Source organism: Sorghum bicolor, chromosome 4 (genome assembly GCF_000003195.3).
Source record: "Sorghum bicolor cultivar BTx623 chromosome 4, Sorghum_bicolor_NCBIv3, whole genome shotgun sequence".
NCBI classification, from domain to species: Eukaryota; Viridiplantae; Streptophyta; class Magnoliopsida; order Poales; family Poaceae; genus Sorghum; species Sorghum bicolor.
The window spans coordinates 57,525,325-57,545,268 of record NC_012873.2 but is presented as its reverse complement, the minus strand read 5'-3'; the positions used below and the strand labels follow the sequence as shown (position 1 = coordinate 57,545,268).

The 19,944-nt window shown below is 41.7% G+C and overlaps 4 protein-coding genes across 6 annotated transcripts; 1 reads left to right on the top strand and 3 right to left on the bottom strand.

Moving 5' to 3' along the window:
* LOC110434689 (bifunctional nitrilase/nitrile hydratase NIT4-like) lies at positions 381-4,456 on the bottom strand. Of its 2 annotated transcripts, XM_021459325.1 has the most exons (5): positions 3,884-4,240; positions 1,801-1,980; positions 1,395-1,688; positions 984-1,265; positions 381-755 (listed from the first exon to the last, which is right to left on the bottom strand). In XM_021459325.1, exons 1-5 carry the CDS (start codon positions 4,035-4,037, stop codon positions 574-576), a joined length of 1,092 nt encoding a protein of 363 aa, XP_021315000.1. In that variant the 5' UTR covers positions 4,038-4,240; the 3' UTR covers positions 381-573. The 2 variants fall into 2 exon arrangements, with proteins under 2 accessions (XP_021315000.1, XP_021314999.1); XM_021459324.1 differs by having other exon boundaries at positions 984-1,688; positions 3,884-4,456.
* LOC8074792 (bifunctional nitrilase/nitrile hydratase NIT4) lies at positions 5,518-9,466 on the bottom strand. The gene is made up of 5 exons (XM_002452452.2): positions 9,021-9,466; positions 7,910-8,089; positions 6,687-6,980; positions 6,261-6,542; positions 5,518-5,805 (listed from the first exon to the last, which is right to left on the bottom strand). Exons 1-5 carry the CDS (start codon positions 9,163-9,165, stop codon positions 5,660-5,662), a joined length of 1,047 nt encoding a protein of 348 aa, XP_002452497.1. The 5' UTR covers positions 9,166-9,466; the 3' UTR covers positions 5,518-5,659.
* On the bottom strand, positions 12,116-16,501 carry LOC8074791 (proteasome subunit alpha type-2). The gene is made up of 11 exons (XM_002452451.2): positions 16,261-16,501; positions 16,068-16,144; positions 14,933-14,997; positions 14,785-14,831; positions 14,527-14,602; positions 14,118-14,185; positions 13,453-13,522; positions 13,109-13,194; positions 12,830-12,892; positions 12,684-12,749; positions 12,116-12,413 (listed from the first exon to the last, which is right to left on the bottom strand). Exons 1-11 carry the CDS (start codon positions 16,299-16,301, stop codon positions 12,365-12,367), a joined length of 708 nt encoding a protein of 235 aa, XP_002452496.1. The 5' UTR covers positions 16,302-16,501; the 3' UTR covers positions 12,116-12,364.
* On the top strand, positions 16,533-19,822 carry LOC110434690 (protein PEROXIN-4). 2 transcript variants are annotated; one of them, XM_021459327.1, is made up of 6 exons: positions 16,533-16,740; positions 17,475-17,545; positions 17,968-18,087; positions 18,166-18,294; positions 18,401-18,530; positions 19,449-19,822. In XM_021459327.1, exons 2-6 carry the CDS (start codon positions 17,540-17,542, stop codon positions 19,535-19,537), a joined length of 474 nt encoding a protein of 157 aa, XP_021315002.1. In that variant the 5' UTR covers positions 16,533-16,740; positions 17,475-17,539; the 3' UTR covers positions 19,538-19,822. The 2 variants fall into 2 exon arrangements, with proteins under 2 accessions (XP_021315002.1, XP_021315003.1); XM_021459328.1 differs by having other exon boundaries at positions 16,548-16,731.

Below are 19,944 nucleotides of genomic sequence, written 5' to 3'. Positions count from 1 at the left end.
ATCCTAAAGACCTAGCCAAAGCATGGTCAAGGAGACCTTCGTAAAAGAAATTAAGTTGCTGACAATCAGATTAAGATCCAAAATTTCAGATATTTTCAACCTATGGATTCAAAATATGTTGTAACTTTTATTTTATTTTTATCTTCTTCCATTCTTTTTTCGTAACTCCTGTCTGTATTTTTTGTTCCTTTTCAATATATATATATCTTCTTGTAGGGACGCAAGCCCCTCCGGTCTTTTTCTTTAAAAAAGGTGGCTGCCTAAGTGGCCGGTCAATTATCAATTTATTATCACGTGACAACATGACAAGTACATTATTGAGAAATTGGAAGATGGAGCTTCTTTGACCGATCATCATGAGGTGACCAACAAATGCAAGGTAGCCACAAACTGACACGTACGATTCCATCAACCAAGAGATCGATCTCATATCTGTAGGATAATATACATCGACTGTTGTGTACATAAACAGTTTATTATTCAGAGACGTACAGGAAAAGCCCGCAATAGTTGCGATGTAGTAGTGGCAAACTTGCAATTGGCGTATAAGGAAAGATTACAGATACGTGGCCATTATTTGTACACAGAGTCGTCGCGCTTCTTCCCAGCGGAAGCCGGCCTCTCTCCATCGGCTGAAGCAGTGAAAGAGACAGCAGACTTTGGATCAGTCTTCACCACCAAACTCAGCACCTCACGTCGCGAGTAGTGCCCCACCACGTCGAAATCAAACTTGGCTCGAACAATCTCTCCAAGGTCTGTGAACCAAACCATAATTAGGCAGTTTCTACTGAGAGCTGAGCTGTCTCAGAACAAAAATCATTCAAGCATAGTCTCGTTCGTTTGCTGATAAGTCATGACAGAAAGTAGTATTCATTAATTTGTTATAAATGACGGGTAGATTCGGCGGATAAACTTAAACGAATAGGCTGTTAACTGTCACATTTTCAGTAGAATTCATATGAATCGGCGGTCTGGTTTCTTACCGAGGTCAGCTGTAACGAGGCCCTCACCCTCGAAGTTGGGGCCTGCCAACACTGTCCCGGACGGTGAAACGATGACACTTCCTCCAGGACACACAACAGTCTCCGGGGATGGCTCTTCGTCGAGGCCACCGAATGTATACTCCGGAGGGGGTGGGTAGTCCTTCCTGCGACAGAACTGGTTTGCCGACACCACGAAGCATCCCCCTTCGAGGGCGATATGCGTCATGGAAGCCACCCAAGTTGGGGACGCATCAGCTGTGGGAGCACAATATATCTGAATCCCTGCACAAACACACACAGAGGAGGTTTCAGCATGAGACACTGTGCAAGAACAGTGTTGGAATACATAGGTACTTAAGCACCAGGAGCTACTTCCGGCCATGAAATAGCTAGCTAGGGATACATACATACCTTTGGCGTACATGGCTGTCCTGGCAAGTGGCATCTTGTTTTCCCAGCAGAGGAGGGCACCGATTTTTCCCAACGGGGTATCAAAGACGGGCAGCGTAGATCCATCTCCAAAACCCCAGAATGTACGTTCCAGTGCAGTAGGCACGAGCTTGCGGTGCTTCCCTAGAAATTTTCCCAGAGGATCGAAGAAGAGCGCCGTGTTGTAGAGTGTATAGCCTGCCCTTTCAACCACCCCCATCACCAGAAACACCTTGTATTTTCCGGCTAATGAAGCTAAGCGGGACACTTCTGGGCCTGTATGCATTCATCAAGCAGCATCTGTAAAGTGTTCTAAAGAGAAGCAATAGATGTCTACATTCGTGAAAAATAAACATGGATAGACTAGCATTATTTTAGTTTAGAATACCAGGAACATCTATGGCAGCTGCATGGTACTTTTGGAAGTCTTCCTTTCCCTTGGCAGTGCGATTGCCAATAGCCAGTCCAAATGTAGATCCATGAGGGTAGCCACCAATGAAGGCTTCTGGAAATAGCACCAGCTGTGAACCGTTTCCGGCTGCCTCCGCTATGAATTTCTCCGCTTTATCTGTAGCAAAATGAAGTGACGAAATTTACAAAATGCCACATGTCCAATGACATAATAAGATTTACTTCCTGTGTCCTATAATGAAGTGTATCCTAGAGATCAAGAGAAAATACAAAAAACATACACCTTTACTTTACTTCTTAAAAAAGACACTCATCCACATGATTGAAGGGGTTGCTTGATAAATGGCAGGTAACAATAATCTATCTACCAAATTTGTGGGGCCCTTTCCCGCACGCACACCAGCAACCTTATTGGCGCATATTGTTTCTCTTCTTTCCCTCCTCCCCACTCTTCTTCTTCTTCTTCTTCTTCTTCTTCTTCTTCTTCTTCTTCCCCAGCAAGCCCCTCCCCCACCCACCTCGACCCACTGCCCAAGCTCGCCGGCGACCTCCCCGCCCACCGGACATCTCCACCAGATGAACCTGCCCTCCCCTAACTTCGCCGAAGCACGACATCGCTGCATACCCCGCCTATCCAGTTGTCCTACCCTGCCCGCGGGCCGCGGCGCCGCCGCCTCGCTCACCACCAGCCACCACCAACGTGTCGTGGCCGCCGCCCCTAGCCGATTGGCTAGCAATCTAGAGTCGAGGTGATTCTTGAAGCCTCACCTGTCGACCAACCGTAACCCTAACCACCACCTCCACTACCGCCTTGTCCACTGCCCCGGCCACGGTGACCTCGCCACTGGCCGCTCCGCCCACCGCCTGTCCGCCCGCTACGCCGCTGCCCCTTCTTCGTTGATTCCGGTGCGTGGGGCGTCATGTGCCCAATACAGTTAGCGATGCACACGTACTGAATAGTGATTGTGCCAAATTTGCCCACCTTTTTTTTTCCAAACCTCTTATATTTATGAAAAATATTAATGCATATATATTCACTATATTAAAAGACAGAGAAAAAAGTTGTTAGAAAATATGACTCTAGTACTTGGTAGCAACTGAGGCGTCAAATTGTAGTATGCCCACAAAAGATATTACTTTCTTTGTTACATTTATAAAAAATATCACGATTTATACCACCAAATAGATTAGTTATCCTAATGATATGCATGTTTTTATAAATTCAGTTAAAATCAAGATTGTTTAAATTCTCGAAAAGCTAACTTTAGGACGAATGGAGTATTTTTTTTCTCTCGAATGCCAGTGTGCCGTCGCACCTCAAATACCTCATCTTCCAGGCCCTCCAAGAAAGAAAAACTGTCCACGCAAACTCATGCAGCACTATCTAACGAAAAGCTAATACAATTTGCTTTCACCATCTACCTCATTCACCTTGACAAAGCCCACCTGTCCCTCCATATATATGTCTAGGAAATTATATCAGCAGTAGTACGCGAGTAGCAGAGAAAAATGTCTCCTTGAAGTAGATGCCGCGTCATGTCAATCAATTACTGATACGAGTGTTCACTATTGGTAAAGCTTACTCTACAACATAACAACACTTACTGTCATAATTCAATTAAGGCCTTGTTTAGTTCCAAAAAATTTTACAAAATTTTTCAGATTCTCCGTCACATCAAATCTTTAGACGTATGCATGAAGTATTAAATATAGACGAAAATAAAAACTAATTGTATAGTTTGGTCGAAATTGATGAGACGAATCTTTTGAGTCTAGTATATGATCGGATAATATTTGTCAAATACAAACGAAAGTGATATTATTCCTATTTTGTAAAAAATTTTGGAACTAAACAAGGCCTAAACGATTTGGTTCACGAACCTCTACGAAGTACGAGCCATCACGCTAGACGCTACACAATCAAACTAGGCTAAACTAAACTAATTTGCACGAACAAAGTGCAAATTACACAGTCAAAGTAGGCGGATGCATGGGCGAGCTACTCCAACAACAAGCGCAAGAACAACGCGGGGGGGATTGGAGAGAAAACTTGCACGCACCGAGAGTGGCGGGGGTGTCGTAGAACACGGACGACGCCTGCACGACGGAGGCACGCACGGTTGTGGCGGCGGGCTGGTCAGCGCCGCCGTTCATCTCCACCTCCGGCGGGCTGATCACGGGCTCTTTGCCGGAGCTCGCTGGAGCGAGGGCCATCGTCGTCGTCTCCGGCCGGCTAGCTACTTATTATATATCGCGGCTCGATGTGAAGGAAGGAAGGAGAGGTGGATACCGGAGGCGAGAGAGGCCGTGCAGAGGAGCAGAACTGCCGGAGAGCACCAACCACTACCAGGCCAGTGGGCGGTTTATAATAAGGAAGGAGAAGGACTGAGAGCGGCAGCAGCAGTCTGCAGGTACACGAATGCAAGTTCGCATCAAGTATCATGTGTTATAAGATCTGTATTTTTTCTGCTAATCAAAAATGTTTTTCTTTCATAATAAATCAGCGAACAATACTTTCAGTCATGACTTTTCTTTTTCACGATCGGAAATTTAGTCTGTTTTTTATTAAAAAAGGATAACCAAATATTACAAGCGAAGTTGGACGAAGGCGAGAGACCAACACCCAGCAAGAGAACCTAGCTACTGGAAACCAAAATGCAGATTACATAGGACCAAAAAGCTACGACTAAGCTGTTGTCGGTAGAGAAAGCGAATGGGCTCATAATAGTTTTTCTCTCATAATATGTTGATAAACTTGTTTAGTTCCTCCCGATACCTGCAGGTTAGAACGAAAATTTGGATTATTTTTTTCCTCTCGCTTGTTCCCAATGTGTATATAGATCGGAGGAGATTGTTTTTCCCTAATAAGACCTCGTGCAGAGGACAAGCTTAGACAAATCGTTCTAGGTCAACTGAACTCTTTGCCCGTGTCAGGCTCTTCTTCCAAAACTTGTAAAGTGCTTATTGGCCTTTACAACGCATTCAATATTTAACTGGATGTTTGGTTTCAGGAATGGTTTATGGAATAAAATGTGTCATTTATCGTCATCTCATTTCTCATGAGCTAATGATTAGTATTAGACTATTAGTACTAGAAATGAAGTCATTCCGCTAAATTTGAAGGAATGGAGTCATTATGCATCACCTCTTCTAGAATGGAGTGCTTCATCTAACCAAACAACTTATAAATGATTTATAAATCTTCCTTATAACATAAACACGTACAAAGTTATAAAAGAGAGCTTCTAAAAAAATAGCAAACATGCATGTGCGTCGTAATGGATGAAAAAATGCTATCAAACGTTCATGGAAAATGGAAACAAAAAGTTTTGTATATCTATTTATCTCTCCCTTTCTTTATGAAACTTAAGAGCTACAATTTATTAATTTAATTAATGTCTATATGTATTACTTTGTGTTGATTATGACATGGACAGTATTCTTGTCGGGTTATGGGCTCTCAAGTCCATTTGCTCGAGGCACGGCCCAATTGAAGCCCGTGACCGTACCAGGTCGTGGTCCGTGTGCGTTTTGATATCTGTTCGTATTTTGGTTTGGCGGGGTCGAGGCGAGCGAAGGAGTCTAGGAGAGGTGGTATATCGCGATGACCTCCCTCCCTCCCATTTTATTTCTTTTGGCTCAAGGTCACGTGAGATTTCCAAGATGCATGGCTGCTAAGTCCGTAAAGAAAAAATGTCGAAAACTAGGGCCATTATTAAGGAAGTCAGTCTAGTTTATTCTGAACAGAAGTCTGCGACTACTTTCATGCAATGACAACTTGCAATTGTTATTATATATAGGATATGTGATCATTAGGTATTCAAGACGTCATTGCCCTATCCAGCGTTAGTCTTCTCTGATGCGGAAGTGAAGGAGACAGCAGGCTTTGGATCAGTCTTCACCACCAAACTCAGCACCTCAGGTCGCGAGTAGTGGCCCACCACGTCGAAATCAAACTTGGCTCGAACAATCTCTCCAAGGTCTGCAGAACCACATCAGCCAGCTTATAGTGAGAGTTGTGTGGGATAAATCATTCAAGCATATAGCTAGCATACCATGTCCTAGGACATATGACGATATGAACATAAGCGGGGTATTTTGAGTAGAATTTAGTGCTTGTTTGGCACAGCTCAATTTCATTAGTAAAGCTGTTTTTTTAGAAAATAGCTTTATGAGCAACTTTCTAGATGAAGCTGAGCTGTTTTGGAAAAAGTGTTTGGTAAAATAGCTTCATCAACTAATTCATGCATAGATGAGAGAGAGAAATGAGGGAGAGAGCTGCAATAAGCTACTTTTTTCAGCTTCATCCAACTCATCTCTTTGTGAGAGAAGAAAAACAGCTTCACCTATAAAGCTGTTTTAGAAATAAGTGTTTGGCAAAAAAAAACAGCTTGCTGTACCAAACAGGCCTAGTATGTGAATTCCCCGGTTTCTTACCCAGGTCAGCAGTGAGAAGGGCCTCACTTTCGTAGTTGGGACCTGCCAACACTGTTCCGGATGGTGAAATGATGACACTCCCTCCGGAACAAACAGCAGATTCCGGGGATGGCTCTTCCTCTAGGCCACCAAATGTATACTCAGGAGGGGGAGGATAGTTCTTTCGGTGACAGAACTGGCTCGCTGATAGCACAAAGCATCCCCCTTCAAGGGCAATATGTGTCATAGAAGACTGCCAACTTGGCATGCAATCAACTGTGGGGGCACAATATATCTGAATACCTGCACGAACATAGGAGGATTCAACAAGAAAGATAAACTCAAGTACACGAGACATTTTGAAATTTAGCATTGCGCCTTATGGTTCCAAAGTATATCCCAGCCCTCTTTATTTAAAATACAAATTCCAAGAAATAGGAATAATACCTTTGGCATACATGGCCGTCCTCATAAGTGGCATTCTGTTTTCCCAGCAAATGAGAGCACCGATTTTTCCAAGCGGAGTATCATAGACAGGTATTGTAGATCCATCTCCAAACCCCCAGAATACTCGTTCTAATGCAGTAGGCATGACTTTGCGGTGCTTCCCTAGGTATTTTCCCAGCGGATCAAAGGAGAGCACTGTGTTGTAAAGTGTATACCCTGCCCTCTCAACCACCCCTATCACCAGATACACCTTAAACTTTCCAGCTAATGCAGATAAGCGGGACACTTCTGGGCCTGCATTCATAAAATGTTTGTAAAGTGCTCTATAGAAATAACAGATGCGTACTACACACCATTTGTAACATGTAAAAGATATATCAAGAAGGAAGTGTAGATGACAGAAGGTAATGGTAGTACACGATATAAACTACAATGAGAATCATCTAAGGTAAAGCAGCAAAGTTAGAAACATGTTCAGTGCAAATTCTAGAAATAGCACTACCCTTTTTTTTGTGGGTAGAAATAGCACTACCCTACCATACATAGGAAGCATTTGGGAATGGTACTTAGTTGAATTGCAATACCAAGCATTAATGTGTTTTGTGTATTCATTATCAGAAAATTTGCCAGGAGTGAGAACAATGGATGCATATGCTCATAGAAGAAATTATGCTGTTTTTCAGGACTTCGCCAACCACATAACTCTACTTCCAAGGAATATTCCACCCCATTTCTCAACCTTCGAGGAACTAGGTTGTTTTCCATTAACAAGAAAATAAGCAACAGAATTCATGTTGAAGAGGACTCGAATATGGGTAGTTGAGATGCACAACCAAACCTCCCACTCCAACCTGTTCAGCTATGCTCACTTCCTCTACTAGTATCCTAAGACCTAAAATAGAAACTAAATGCATGTTTTAAGTGCTTCCGTTCAGTAATATGCAACCGGCATCAGGTGCAATATATCATCTTGCCGTGTGACCACAAATTAGAGGTCATCGCCTCCATTTTTATATTTTAATGGGGCAGAAAAGTAAGTTCAGTGCTTACAAATCCTTTGAGGTTTGTGCTTCATTCTTAAGACTGCAGTTCACACTACACCATTATTGTGAGCATATTATTATAATTACAAAAGGGTAAAGTTTCTACCCCAAAGAATAAAGCATGGTAATACTCATGAAAAATAATGTAGAACAAGGATACATTAACATCATTTAGAATACCAGGCACATCTATGGCAGATGCGTGATACTTCTGAAAGTCTTCCTTTCCTTTGGCAGTTCGATTGCCGATAACCAGTCCAAAGGTAGATCCATGTGGGTAGCCACCAACAAAGACTTCTGGAAACAAAACCAACTGTGAACCATACCCAGCTGCCTCTGCTATCAATTTCTCCACTTTATCTGAAACATAATGCAGCGAAGAAATTTACAAATCTCACATCTCTAGCACTACAAGACTTAAAGCTGATAAGGATATTTTTTTAAAAAAAAGAAAAAAAAATAAAGATGTGACCCTAGTACTGGGTAGGAACTGAGGTATCACATAGTATTAGGGGGTGTTTAGTTCCCCTTCTATTCCAAAAATTTTTGGGTTTTGGTCCATCATTTTGCATAATGGAACTAAACACCATGTGAAATTTTTGGCAAAAAGTTGGTTATTCTCTATTTTGGATTTTGGCCACAAGAGGACAAAAACGCCTCAAGAGGCCCTCATGAGAGCAATAAATTCTGCATTTTGGATGGAACTAAGCATAACCTTGAAAATTTTGGCATTTTGCATTCCATCATTCCAATGTAGTTGACATTTTGCATTTTTTTGGAACTAAACACCCCCTTAGTAGGAAGCCCATAAAGGTTCTATTTCCTCAAATGCCTGTGTGTCGCACCTCAAATACCTCATCCTCCAAGCTCCAAGCAAGAAAAACTGTCCACGCAACACACACCACTATAGCATTCCTTTTCCTATCTAGTCTAGCTGATTCACCCTGAGAAAACCAATAGCTTCATATGTCTAGGATCATCATCACCAGTAATAGAGAACGATGTCTCCTTCAAAGTAGATGCCATCATGTCAATCAACTGCTACTCTATATTGGAGAAATGAAGCTACACACACTGTCACTATTCAACTATAAACGATTTTTCTCAACAACTTTTACGAGTACTAGCCATCACTATACACAATTCAGTAAGCTGGTTTTGCCGAGACAAACAAGCGAACACCTCGCGCGCAGAACCAATCTAAACAGACGCACGGTCGAGACAACGAATCGAACATCACAAGCGCTACTGTAACAACTGCAACGGGTAGAGAGAGCAAAATTACACGCACCGAGAGTCGCAGGGGTGTCGTAGAACACGGACGACGCCTGAACGACGGTGACCCGCACCGTTGAGGCGGCCTGGTCGGCGCCGGCATTCATCTCCACCTCCGGGATCACAGGCTCGCTACCGGACCTCGATGGGGCCAGGGCCATCGTCTCCGACTGCTAAGCAACCGCCTGGGGGTCTGGGGTCCGGGAGAGGGCGACCACGGACGGCGGGCTACTTGTCGTGCTTCTTGCGGAGGTAGTCGCGGACGAACTGGTCCCGAGCGAGCGTGCGAGCGCGCTGGGGCTCGACGTGGACGTAGGAGAGGTGGATGCCGAAGGCGAGGAGGCCCGCGCCGAGGGCGAAGAGGGAGGCCGTGGAGAGGAGCTGCCGGGAAGTGGACGGGGAGCACCACCCCATCCGTCAGCAGGGGGAGTGGCGGCTTTGTGGAATTGTGGGGAAAAGGGTTTGTCAGTCCACATTTCACCTCGCGTGGAACATCACAGTCCGACGGCGCGACCACCCAGAGCAGGCGCGCGGAGAGACGGCAGTAGTGCGGCTTCGGATCGGGGCTCTGCGGGTTCAGGTTTGATTTTTGTCCCACGGTCCACGGATTTCGAGTTCAGGGATCCTAAATTTATTAGGTTTGATTTTATGTTTCGGTTTCTACCTGTAGATATCCAATGGAGGTCAAAATAGATTATTTAGAATAAAAGCTCGTGTGTTTTATTAATAAATTGTTTATGTAAGCTACTATATTTGTTCTAAGTTGAGTCATGAAATTATGTGTTGTTATTACTCACTCCGTATCCGAATTTATTAATGCTTTATTAAGAAGTAATTAATTAAGAATTAGTTTTACGCTTCTGCTTCTAATAAATATGGTCACGACTGTATTTCTTTTGCGAAACAACGCTCAAATGGTCGGTAACGTATCTAGTGCAAACCATAACCCTCATGAAAATCTATGCAAACTACGACAAAAAAGTCGTCTAAATTTACCAAACAAATCACACATGTAGATGATACACAACCTTATAAAATATCTTGTCCAAACTCGAATTCATTTGTGAGATATAAAAATAATAATTTTCTAACAAATCCTGTGGATAGCTTTCTAGCTTAAAATTTGTTATTTTTATATCTCACAAATAAGGTCGAGTTTGGACAAGATATTTTACAAGATTGTGTATCATCATGTCATCTACATGTGTGGTGTTTTTGGTGAATTTAGACGACTTTTTTGCCATGATTTGCATGGGTTTCACGAATATTGTGGTTTCCATCAGGTACATTCCCGAAATGGTCAGGACAACGAGGTTTCCTCAGTCGTGAGGTCCGAGGTTCGACGCCCGGCCGGGTCTTTTTTGGTTGCGGGGGGAGGAATTTTTGCATTACCTTGTTTCTATGCTTGCTGTCACTACTCCCTTGCTTTGGTTGCCTACTAGCGAGCGATGAATGTGGGTGAGGAACAAGGAGAATGTGGGGGAGGAACAAGGAGCGCACACACGCGTTGAATGCGTCCGGGAGCGAAACGGACGGCTTGCTTAGGGGCAAACATGTCAACAATACACCGCGAGGGAATACAACGACAGCCTTTGTGAAAACAGAGCTAGAGCCCAGAATTCAATAAAATCGGGTATGGAGGGAGTACCTCTTATTTATACATGTGAATATGTAACATATATCATGCCTATGTTGTTAGAACTTCATATTGTTTTCTTGTATTGCCTATAGGAGTGGGTTTTAGGTTTCAGGCAACCAATTGAGTTCCTGAGATTCACCAAGTTTGGTTTTGGATTTGGATTTATCACTCGAAATAGTGTTTGGGGGGTGGTTTTGGGTTCTGTTGTGTTTCTGGTTTGGGTCCGCGAAGACTCAACCCAACCCGCGTGCCTCCTCTTCTGGCTTTGGATCTAGTTGAATTCGAAACATCCAAAGATGCAAGCTCAGCAAATCATGTAAAGTGCAAACCACTTATTACATGTAAACATGGAAACCAATTCAAAAACATACTTAGGTGGCTCAAACAATTTTAAAAGTTGGCATACTTATAGTGCATATAAAATATGTATCCACACGCAAAATTTGATATATAAACTCAAACTATAAAAGATAACGTGAAAATTGGGGTGGCTAAGTAAGGCCATGCGAGTTTGTCTATAATTTACGAGACAAATCTTTTAAGTCTAATTAATCTATGGTTGGATAATAATTACCAAATACAAACGAAAATATTACAATACCTTAAAAAAATTCGCGAACTAAAAGATTAGTTGATGGATATGAAAATCAATGGTACGAGAGTGACGTTTGGAGAGAGAAAAGTAACGATGAGTCCAATATATGTGGCTTGCGCTGCCATAATTGATGGCTCCATCCATCCTAAGCTACATGGATACCACTTTGTACTCAGGCTAATGTTTCTTGTAGCCTGTGTTGGTGAAGGCCTAAGAATCAGCGACCAGCGGCTGCATGTCATCTTGAGACTCAAACAGTTTGCATCGGGCCTTCCTATAGGTCCACTCCAAAATCCCAAAATTTTTCAAGATTCCCCGTCACACTGAATTTTTAGACGTATGCATAAAATATTAAATATAGACGAAAATAAAAACTAATCACACAGTTTGGACGGAATTTATAAGACGAATCTTTTGAGCCTAGTTAGTCCATGTTAGACAATAATTATTACAAACAAACGAAAGTGCTACAGTATCGCGAAATTTTTTCGTAAACTAAACACGGCCTAAATCTCTGCCCGTTTTCTGAGGAAACGTCTGCCTGTCATAGCTGACGGGCCTTCCTAAATCTCTGCCCGTTTTCTGAGGAAACGTCTGCCTGTCATCGCTGAGGAGCAGACAATCGGTAACATTGCGTTCAAAAGATACAGCCCTAGCCCGTCCCTGCAGCTAACATTCCCATTAACCTTTTACCGCTATTAAGATTAGCATCTCTTGCACGGGCGCATCAGGTTGAGACAACTGATCACACGCCAAGAGTGCATCAGTAGGATAACGAACTCGCTTTTTTGCAGCCACGACATCCAATCACTACCAAATCTACAATGCTAGGGCAAGTCCCAAAATTCCCAAATGTGCCACAATAAACACCTAGGTATCCATACGGTCCACAAGAACGTGCATCACATAAACAAGCTGCAGAGAGTATGTCAAATACAACATCCATCCACATCTTACGTTATCTCACTTGTCTACAGAATGCATTCAGGAGGGTTCAAATGTAAGCACCACATGTCACTGGAGCAGATCAGTTTACAGAGTGATAAAACTAAGACAAGCTTCAGGCTGGCTGCTCATAAGTGATGCTGCTATTGTTGTTCGAAACAGTAAATCGTCAACAGGCAATTTACTCCACCTCTTCCAAGAAATCCTTGATCTCTGCTGGGCTTAGAACTCTGTATTGTGTATATGGAAACTGTTAGTTCTCAGGAAACCATTTGGTTGCAAGGAGTTTGTAATATCATCGAATAGCTTTAGATTGCAACAACAAAAACAGAGTAAACACAAACACTTCCCCTACAGCTAGAGGGGCATAAGTTGCATAATCTCCATAAAGTCATGGAGCAAATGAATGATGCAATAATTTAATCATTTGATGAGGCAAGAGGAACATGAAGTCATGAACCAAATAAAAGTGGCAGTAAGATTGAGTCTGTGCAACTTACTTGAACTCACGGTCAGCTCGAATAATTCCAATTTCAATATTGTTGGAGGAAATTTGCCCCTCATATCTGCGAGTCCAAGATCCAGAACCAATTAGTAACTACTTAGAATGTTTCTAAACTAAGCAAATACAAGTGGGATGTGATACCCTTCTTTCAGAGTCAAAATAGCAGTGTGGATGGCATCATCAAGCTCCATATCTTCAGTGTATCTACAATGAAACCACAAATATAACATGTGAAATCAAAGAGAGAAAGGATGATCTGTTATGGCATACGTGCTGCTTATATTAATCAATGATGAGCTACATAAAATCAACTGGGACTTATTTACAATAGGATGGAAGAAAATTATCAGCAGTACTATATCACAAATCACAACAGTGTTTAGAGCAAGTGCACAACATTATTACACATTGAGACTGTACCTCTTTTCAAGAAAAGTCTTTGCATTGGACACATTTTTTCCCATGGCTGATGCTTTCCAGGAGAAGTATGATCCTGAGGGATCAACCTGAAGAAATAGCCAACAATGTCAGTTGTCCTGAATTTATGAAGGTATACATCATACCGTATCATGGTGATTGTTAGCACAAATGTACACATTCCACTTTATAAGTACTACGTGTGATGATCTCTTGTAAGTTATGACTAAATGACATGTGGGAACAACATATAAATTTGTGAGGTTGACATTTTGTGTTAAAAGTAGGCATTAGAATGATGGGAGTAAAAATAAACAGGTTTCTATATTGTAGCTTCTTCAGTATACCTGATACAACTGTGGGCCATTGTCATCATACCCAGCAATCAGCAATGATACTCCAAATGGTCTTACACCACTGAAACAACCAAGGATAAAAAAGAAACTCATTAGCATATACCTATCTCAGGCTTTCACTAATCACCTTAACACCAAACAATAGAGGCTAGTACGTGTTTTGACCAGATGGTGTATATCCCAATAACCTCTTAGTTTAACTTTTTGTTCAAAGCCATCACAACGACATCAAGTGCACCAATAAATGAAAATAGCTACTAAATGCTATATATATGTGCACATTTTGTGTATGATGCTGGTTGACTTGCTTGGTAAGTAAATAATATTAACCCTCAACCACTAAAAATCACCAATTAATTTAAAATCAATAACTGGATGGCACACAGGGATACTATAAGATCTATAGAAGTGACCGCAATACATTTAGGTAATGTATAAATAAGGGACTAAAAACAGCTAAAACAATTCAATGCTATGTCAAGTGTATACTTTTAATATCAAAAAATTTAAATACAGATTGTATTATATGAGCATGCAGACAGTCCCGTAAATATGAACAGCTTTTTTTTAAAGAATAATACTAAATTAGGCAGTGCATGCCATTATTATTGTATGCAGCAATGGGCAAATGGAAGTAACTAAGTCTAGTTACATACCCTGACTGTGTGAACTCCTGCATGACAGCAGCAGTCTCTCGTACAAGCTGAGTTACAGGTATGTGCTCCTGCATTTGACAATGAAATAATAATTAAAAACACATTTATCTACTTGACAGCAAGCTTGCAGAAGACAATGTTTTTAAATTTACAAATTCATTTCAAATGATGTATTTAATATATGAGAACTTTTTTTAATTATCCTTGAAAAGATACAATGAGGTACCAAAATGAAAACATGAACTTAGTACCTAAGGTATCCAATTTAGCCTAGGTACCAAAAATTTATGCCACCCTACCTAGATACGATCATACATTTCAGGTACCTCTAATGACTGTAAGATGTCTCTTACCAGATATTGAAATATTTTCCAAAAATCTAAACTAAACAAGTTGCCAAAAGGTATACCTTGTACAACCGATAATACTGTTGTGCCTGCTTTCGACTTTTTCTCACCAGAACACGGAAATCTGGACCCATCCCACTGAAAACAGTACAAGAAAAGTGCATGAACAAAACATAATAGAGAAAGACTTGGCAATTGAGAAGATGCACTAAAGGTCCATAGCTTCAACAATCACATTAAACTTCAACACAATTGTAATGTATTCTAGTTCCAAAATAGAAAATAAAAATGAATAGAAGATCAACCAAGACAGTGTGTACCTATAGACAACTCCAATATTTGGTGTTAGTGCCTGAATCTTTTGCACCTAGAAAGTATTTCAAGCAGGTATGTGTTTAGCACTTGGAATAGAAAAAGGTCAAGAATGAGGCAAAAGAGAAAATTAAAAAAAAAATTAGGTACACATACAGATGTTTCATCCACTAAAATAGAAGGCAGTTTCTTCTCAGTGGCGATGACTACACCATTGGCAGCTGCAAACATGACATTTCAGAATTAACTAAGAGGCACAAGTAAAATAAAATGGTTGTACTGCCTAAACAGTGACCATGTATACTACATAGAACACAACAATTCGATTGAAAAAAAAAAACAGTTTGGCGAATCATTACACTACAGTCAAATATCATGTTAGTTAGGAAATTCAAATAACAATGGTCATGAGGTTTGAAATAACTTTTAACTTCCACAGCCATCTTTGGCTGAGTGGCACCATTAGTTGATTTCTGTGCAAGTGTGTTAGTCAGTGCTCCAGATATGAAGTGGGCACAATTTTCAACAGTCCCCATTCCATATTGAAGCATCCAAACAAAAATAGATCCGCATTAACTTCTACAGCATGATAATAAGCAATACAAAGAAAGAGAAAATGGGCAGATTTAAGCATACACATGCAGGAAAATTAGGGAAAGTTTGTCAAATGTATTAGCACCAATAGACGTCAAGGAATTTACAAACCCAACCTCAAATGACTTCATAATACGCATTAGATTAGAGAAATAATCTTAATAGTGACAAAAATTGGTATAATAATAATCTTTGATTAGCCAGTTTTTTTTTTTGTTGTGTGTGTGTGCGCGCGTGCGCTCTCCTCCCAACCTGAGCTTATGAATCAGAATCATGCAATGCAGGAAGCAATCATCCATACAACTTGGAAACAGCTGAAATTGTGTGTAGGTATCTAGGATATAAGAAAATCACAACTATATACCCAGTTGAAATCACATCTAGGTATCCTCAATTAACACTATGATGCTAACGAGAAAGGATGAAAGGCCTAAACAAAGCTAAGACACAAACACACGAGAAAGGATGAAAACCCTGATCAAAGCGAAGACACAAACACACGAACACAAACCCAAAATAATACACTTCACCAAGAGGACCATAATTCTAAACCCTCCACAATGCCCTAATGTTGTGCACGAGATAACACGTCATAATGCGGTTTCAAATTGGTCACGAACTTGTCGCTACCTAGCAACGACAAAATACCAACATAAGAAATCAGAGGGGTGAGAGCGGATTACTGCACAGATCGAACCTTTGATCCCTAGCGAGGTCTGCCCGGATCCGACAGCCGTGAGCGCGTGCTCGATCTGCACAAGCTTTCCCGACGGGCTGCAGCGAAATCAACCAAAAAAAAGCTCACATCAAACCACCGTAACGACGCAAAATCCCCCCGATCTCGATGGAGGAGACGAGCAAGCGAGAGACGTGGAGAGGGGAGCACGAACCTGAAGGTGGTGAGGGAGAAGGAGTACTGGCTGTCACCCATGGCCGCAGCGCGCAGTCACCTCGTTGGCTCTTCCGGGCTGGAGTATCGGCGATTCGTGACGAGGTTTTGCTGCTTGCGAGGGAGCGAGGCGGCTGAGGACGAAGGGGAAGACGGGACGACGAGACGGGGTGGAGTCGCAGGAGGAAAAGGAGAGTGGAGTGTTTCGCAAGAAGAAACCTTTTGGGCTGGAGTCCAAGTTGGATATGGGCCGGTTATCTGAGTTGGTGACGAAATAGAGTTTGCAGCTGGGCTGAGGCGGGCCCACCGCTTCCACTTCTCCAATTCCACTTCCACATTCCCCGGTTCCTTTCCTTCCCCCGATTACCTTCTCCGACGGCCACTGCCCACCGTCGCTGCAGCAGCAGCTCCTCCCTGCTCTCCGGTGACTTTCCCCACGCCGGAGTCGAGCCCCCGGTGCCATAAGCCCAAGGTTCGATTGGTACGCTCTATTTCTTCCCGAATAACACGTATCTTTCCTTCGGTACGTATACGGTTGAGGTTGAGAGAAGATTTAAGGGCGTTGAGGAAAGTATTGGCTGATGTCGTCGGGTCAGGGGAATTGAAGTTCTGGCCGGTTTCCGGTGCGCGATTTGTTGTGATTCGGCTGGTATCCTGATTCCGGTGCTGCCCGCCAGGCGATGGTCGATCTGATGAGCGGGGCAGGCAAATACCCAGATCGGTGGCACCGGCGTTTAGAGTTGAAGAGGAGCTGGGGTAGATTGGCTTGGGTTCTTGATTAGCACACACCGTTGTGGATGCTTGACCTTGCCATGATTTAATATCTTTAAATTGTGATTCATGTATTTGGGTAGATGATATTGTACGATACTGGCGTCCTGGACTGTAGTTTGAGGAACACATTTAATTTTACCTTCACTGGAGTATGATGGTAGAATGTGATCAATAAACATTTAATTTTACCTTCACTATGTGTTTGTCATGTAGTCAGGGGTCCAATTTTTGGTGTTCCAGTCATTTTTCCCATTTGATGAGAACTTGTTGCTGAGTGGCTTGTTCGTGACTTTTGTGTATTATTACAGCTTTTTAAATCTAACTCCATGATATTGATCTTAGTTTTGTCTTTTGTTGTCCGTGACAAGCTCATTATAGTTCATTTTCACTATAAAGTTTCACTGAATCTTTCTGACTTAGTCTTATTTCTTATTTTGCCAGCGTTTAGTGACGCCTTTGCCTATATCAGCCCTGTGGTCATAACTCTCTAGCAGAGAAAGGAGAAGATGCAGGTGAGTTCGCAATTGCTCCATGACCACATTGATTCCACAGCCGTGCAATATGCCAGTAATCCTGCAAATTTGAATTGATCATGTTTTCGTATGCTACTTGATGCAGCAGTTATGCCACTATAAAAGATCTTACAGCTAGCAATTTGTATTTCACAGGGAGTTGTGTGATTTTTTCCTGTTACCACTAGTTTGTTGTGTATCGGTTCAAGTCTGTGTCTATCATAAATATAAAATCAACTAACGATGAATGAGATGAAGCTGTTAATTACTTACAGTATGATGTTATAGTCAAGCAGGAAAATTCTCCATGCTACATCAATTCCTGCACCACACGGCCACACCCATCGGATATTTTGCGCCACAACCCACAAGGGTTCTTAAAATGAAACCTAAACCTTTTTGGCAATACCTTTTATCTCTAGGCATCTAGGGCAAGACTTTTCAAGGAGTACAAGGAGGTACAGCGAGAGAAGTCAGCTGACCCTGATATCCAATTAATATGTGATGATTCTAACATATTCAAGTGGACTGCTCTTATCAAGGTAACTTTTTATTGCAGTAATGGGCAAGATCAGCCGTTTACTATTTCCTCTTCTAATTATCTACATTTATGTGGTTAGGGCCCTTCTGAAACACCTTACGAAGGTGGTGTGTTTCAACTTGCGTTTGCAATTCCAGAGCAGTATCCTCTGTTGCCTCCTCAAGTTCGATTTTTGACCAAAATTTTCCACCCAAATGTGCATTTCAAGGTTATTAAAACTGTGTTGCCCTGTTTTATCATTTATTATCTGAATCTTCAAGATGAAGGGGTAATTTCTGTTTAGTTACATTTGTTTTCCTTTTTTCTGTTTTTAGACAGGTGAGATTTGTTTGGATATATTGAAGAATGCATGGAGCCCTGCATGGACCCTTCAGTCTGTTTGTAGAGCGATAATTGCTCTGATGGCCCATCCTGAACCAGACAGCCCACTTAACTGTGATTCAGGTACCTCTTTCTTCCTACTTATGAATTTTTTATGTACCATTTGTCCATGTTCATGTTCTCACTCTATATCAAACTACACTAGACGAAAACTATGACATTCTACTACTTTCTTTGCTATCTTTCTGAATTAGACTGAAACGATAAAATATTAATCTAAATGTTGTAAACTTCAACATATGGTACTTAAGGACATATAAGAAATACAGAGTATTAAGCTATTGCTGTAATGGAGGCCTGAGCCTCTAGATGAGAATACATATCAAGTATGAGGACTCAGGAGTGACATCTCAGCAAGGGAGCCACTCTTAACTCTAAGGCGGTAACCAAAAGGAGGAAAAAATGCCATTCCGAGTTATCAAATGTAGTAGCAGAACTGCTATGTAATGGCACAGCTGATTTGAAGGAGCAGTTGCATTACAACTTTGTAATACAACTAGCTCTTGTAACTTCTATTTCTAATTATTCTACACCAGTACAATATGGTCCTACCAAAGTCAGAGACGCTGGTCCTTCTCGTTTTCCAATCAATAGATATGTTTGTTGTCTTTATGGATTATTATTTTTTGCCCGTAAAGCAAAGACGACACCTTCATCTCACTGGCTTTTAAAACTTACCTAGGTATTTCCCTTCTCTTAATATGATTTGGATTTCATCAGTGGACTCTTTGCTAGCATGAGTTATCAATCATATAACATGGTTCTTCACTGTGAACCAAAACATGGACCAACTGAAAGATTGAACATAATAACTAATGAACATGGACTGATCTACTATTAGAACACCTGATGGACAAAGCATGTAGCTTCTGCATTTTGCAAGATCTCTTTCTGATTAATCATGCACTGCCCGAGACGAACCTATTTGATAATATTGTAAATATGTCTGAACTTTCTGGCTATCTTTTTGCCCAATGATAGGCAATCTCCTGCGGTCGGGTGATATCAGAGGCTATCAATCAATGGCCCGCATGTATACAAGGCTGGCGGCCATGCCAAAGAAAGGTTAGCTGTAGAACATATGCCAGGCCAAGAGCATATGGCAGTCCATGCATCGCTACATGTTGTCAGGTCTGCCTTGTGCTGTCTATGAACTTTGTGGTTCTTGTTTCCTAAATCCTAACCATTCATATGCGTGCGTGCGTGCGTGTGTGTGTGTGTTTTCTTGGGTAGATGGGACAAAACCTGGATTCCTGATGCTTGGTCTGTGATGTAATAATAAGTCCTGGAATTCAACAGTTGCTACAACTGATCTATTGTAGTGCTCTGTATTTCTGTCGGTTTCTGCTGCAACACTCTGAAGGTCTCCTGTTTCATACTCCCCCCGTTCCAAGTCGTTCTGGCTTTTCTAGATATATAGTTTTGCTACGCTCCTAGATATACATTATGTCTAGATACTTAGTAAAACTATATATTT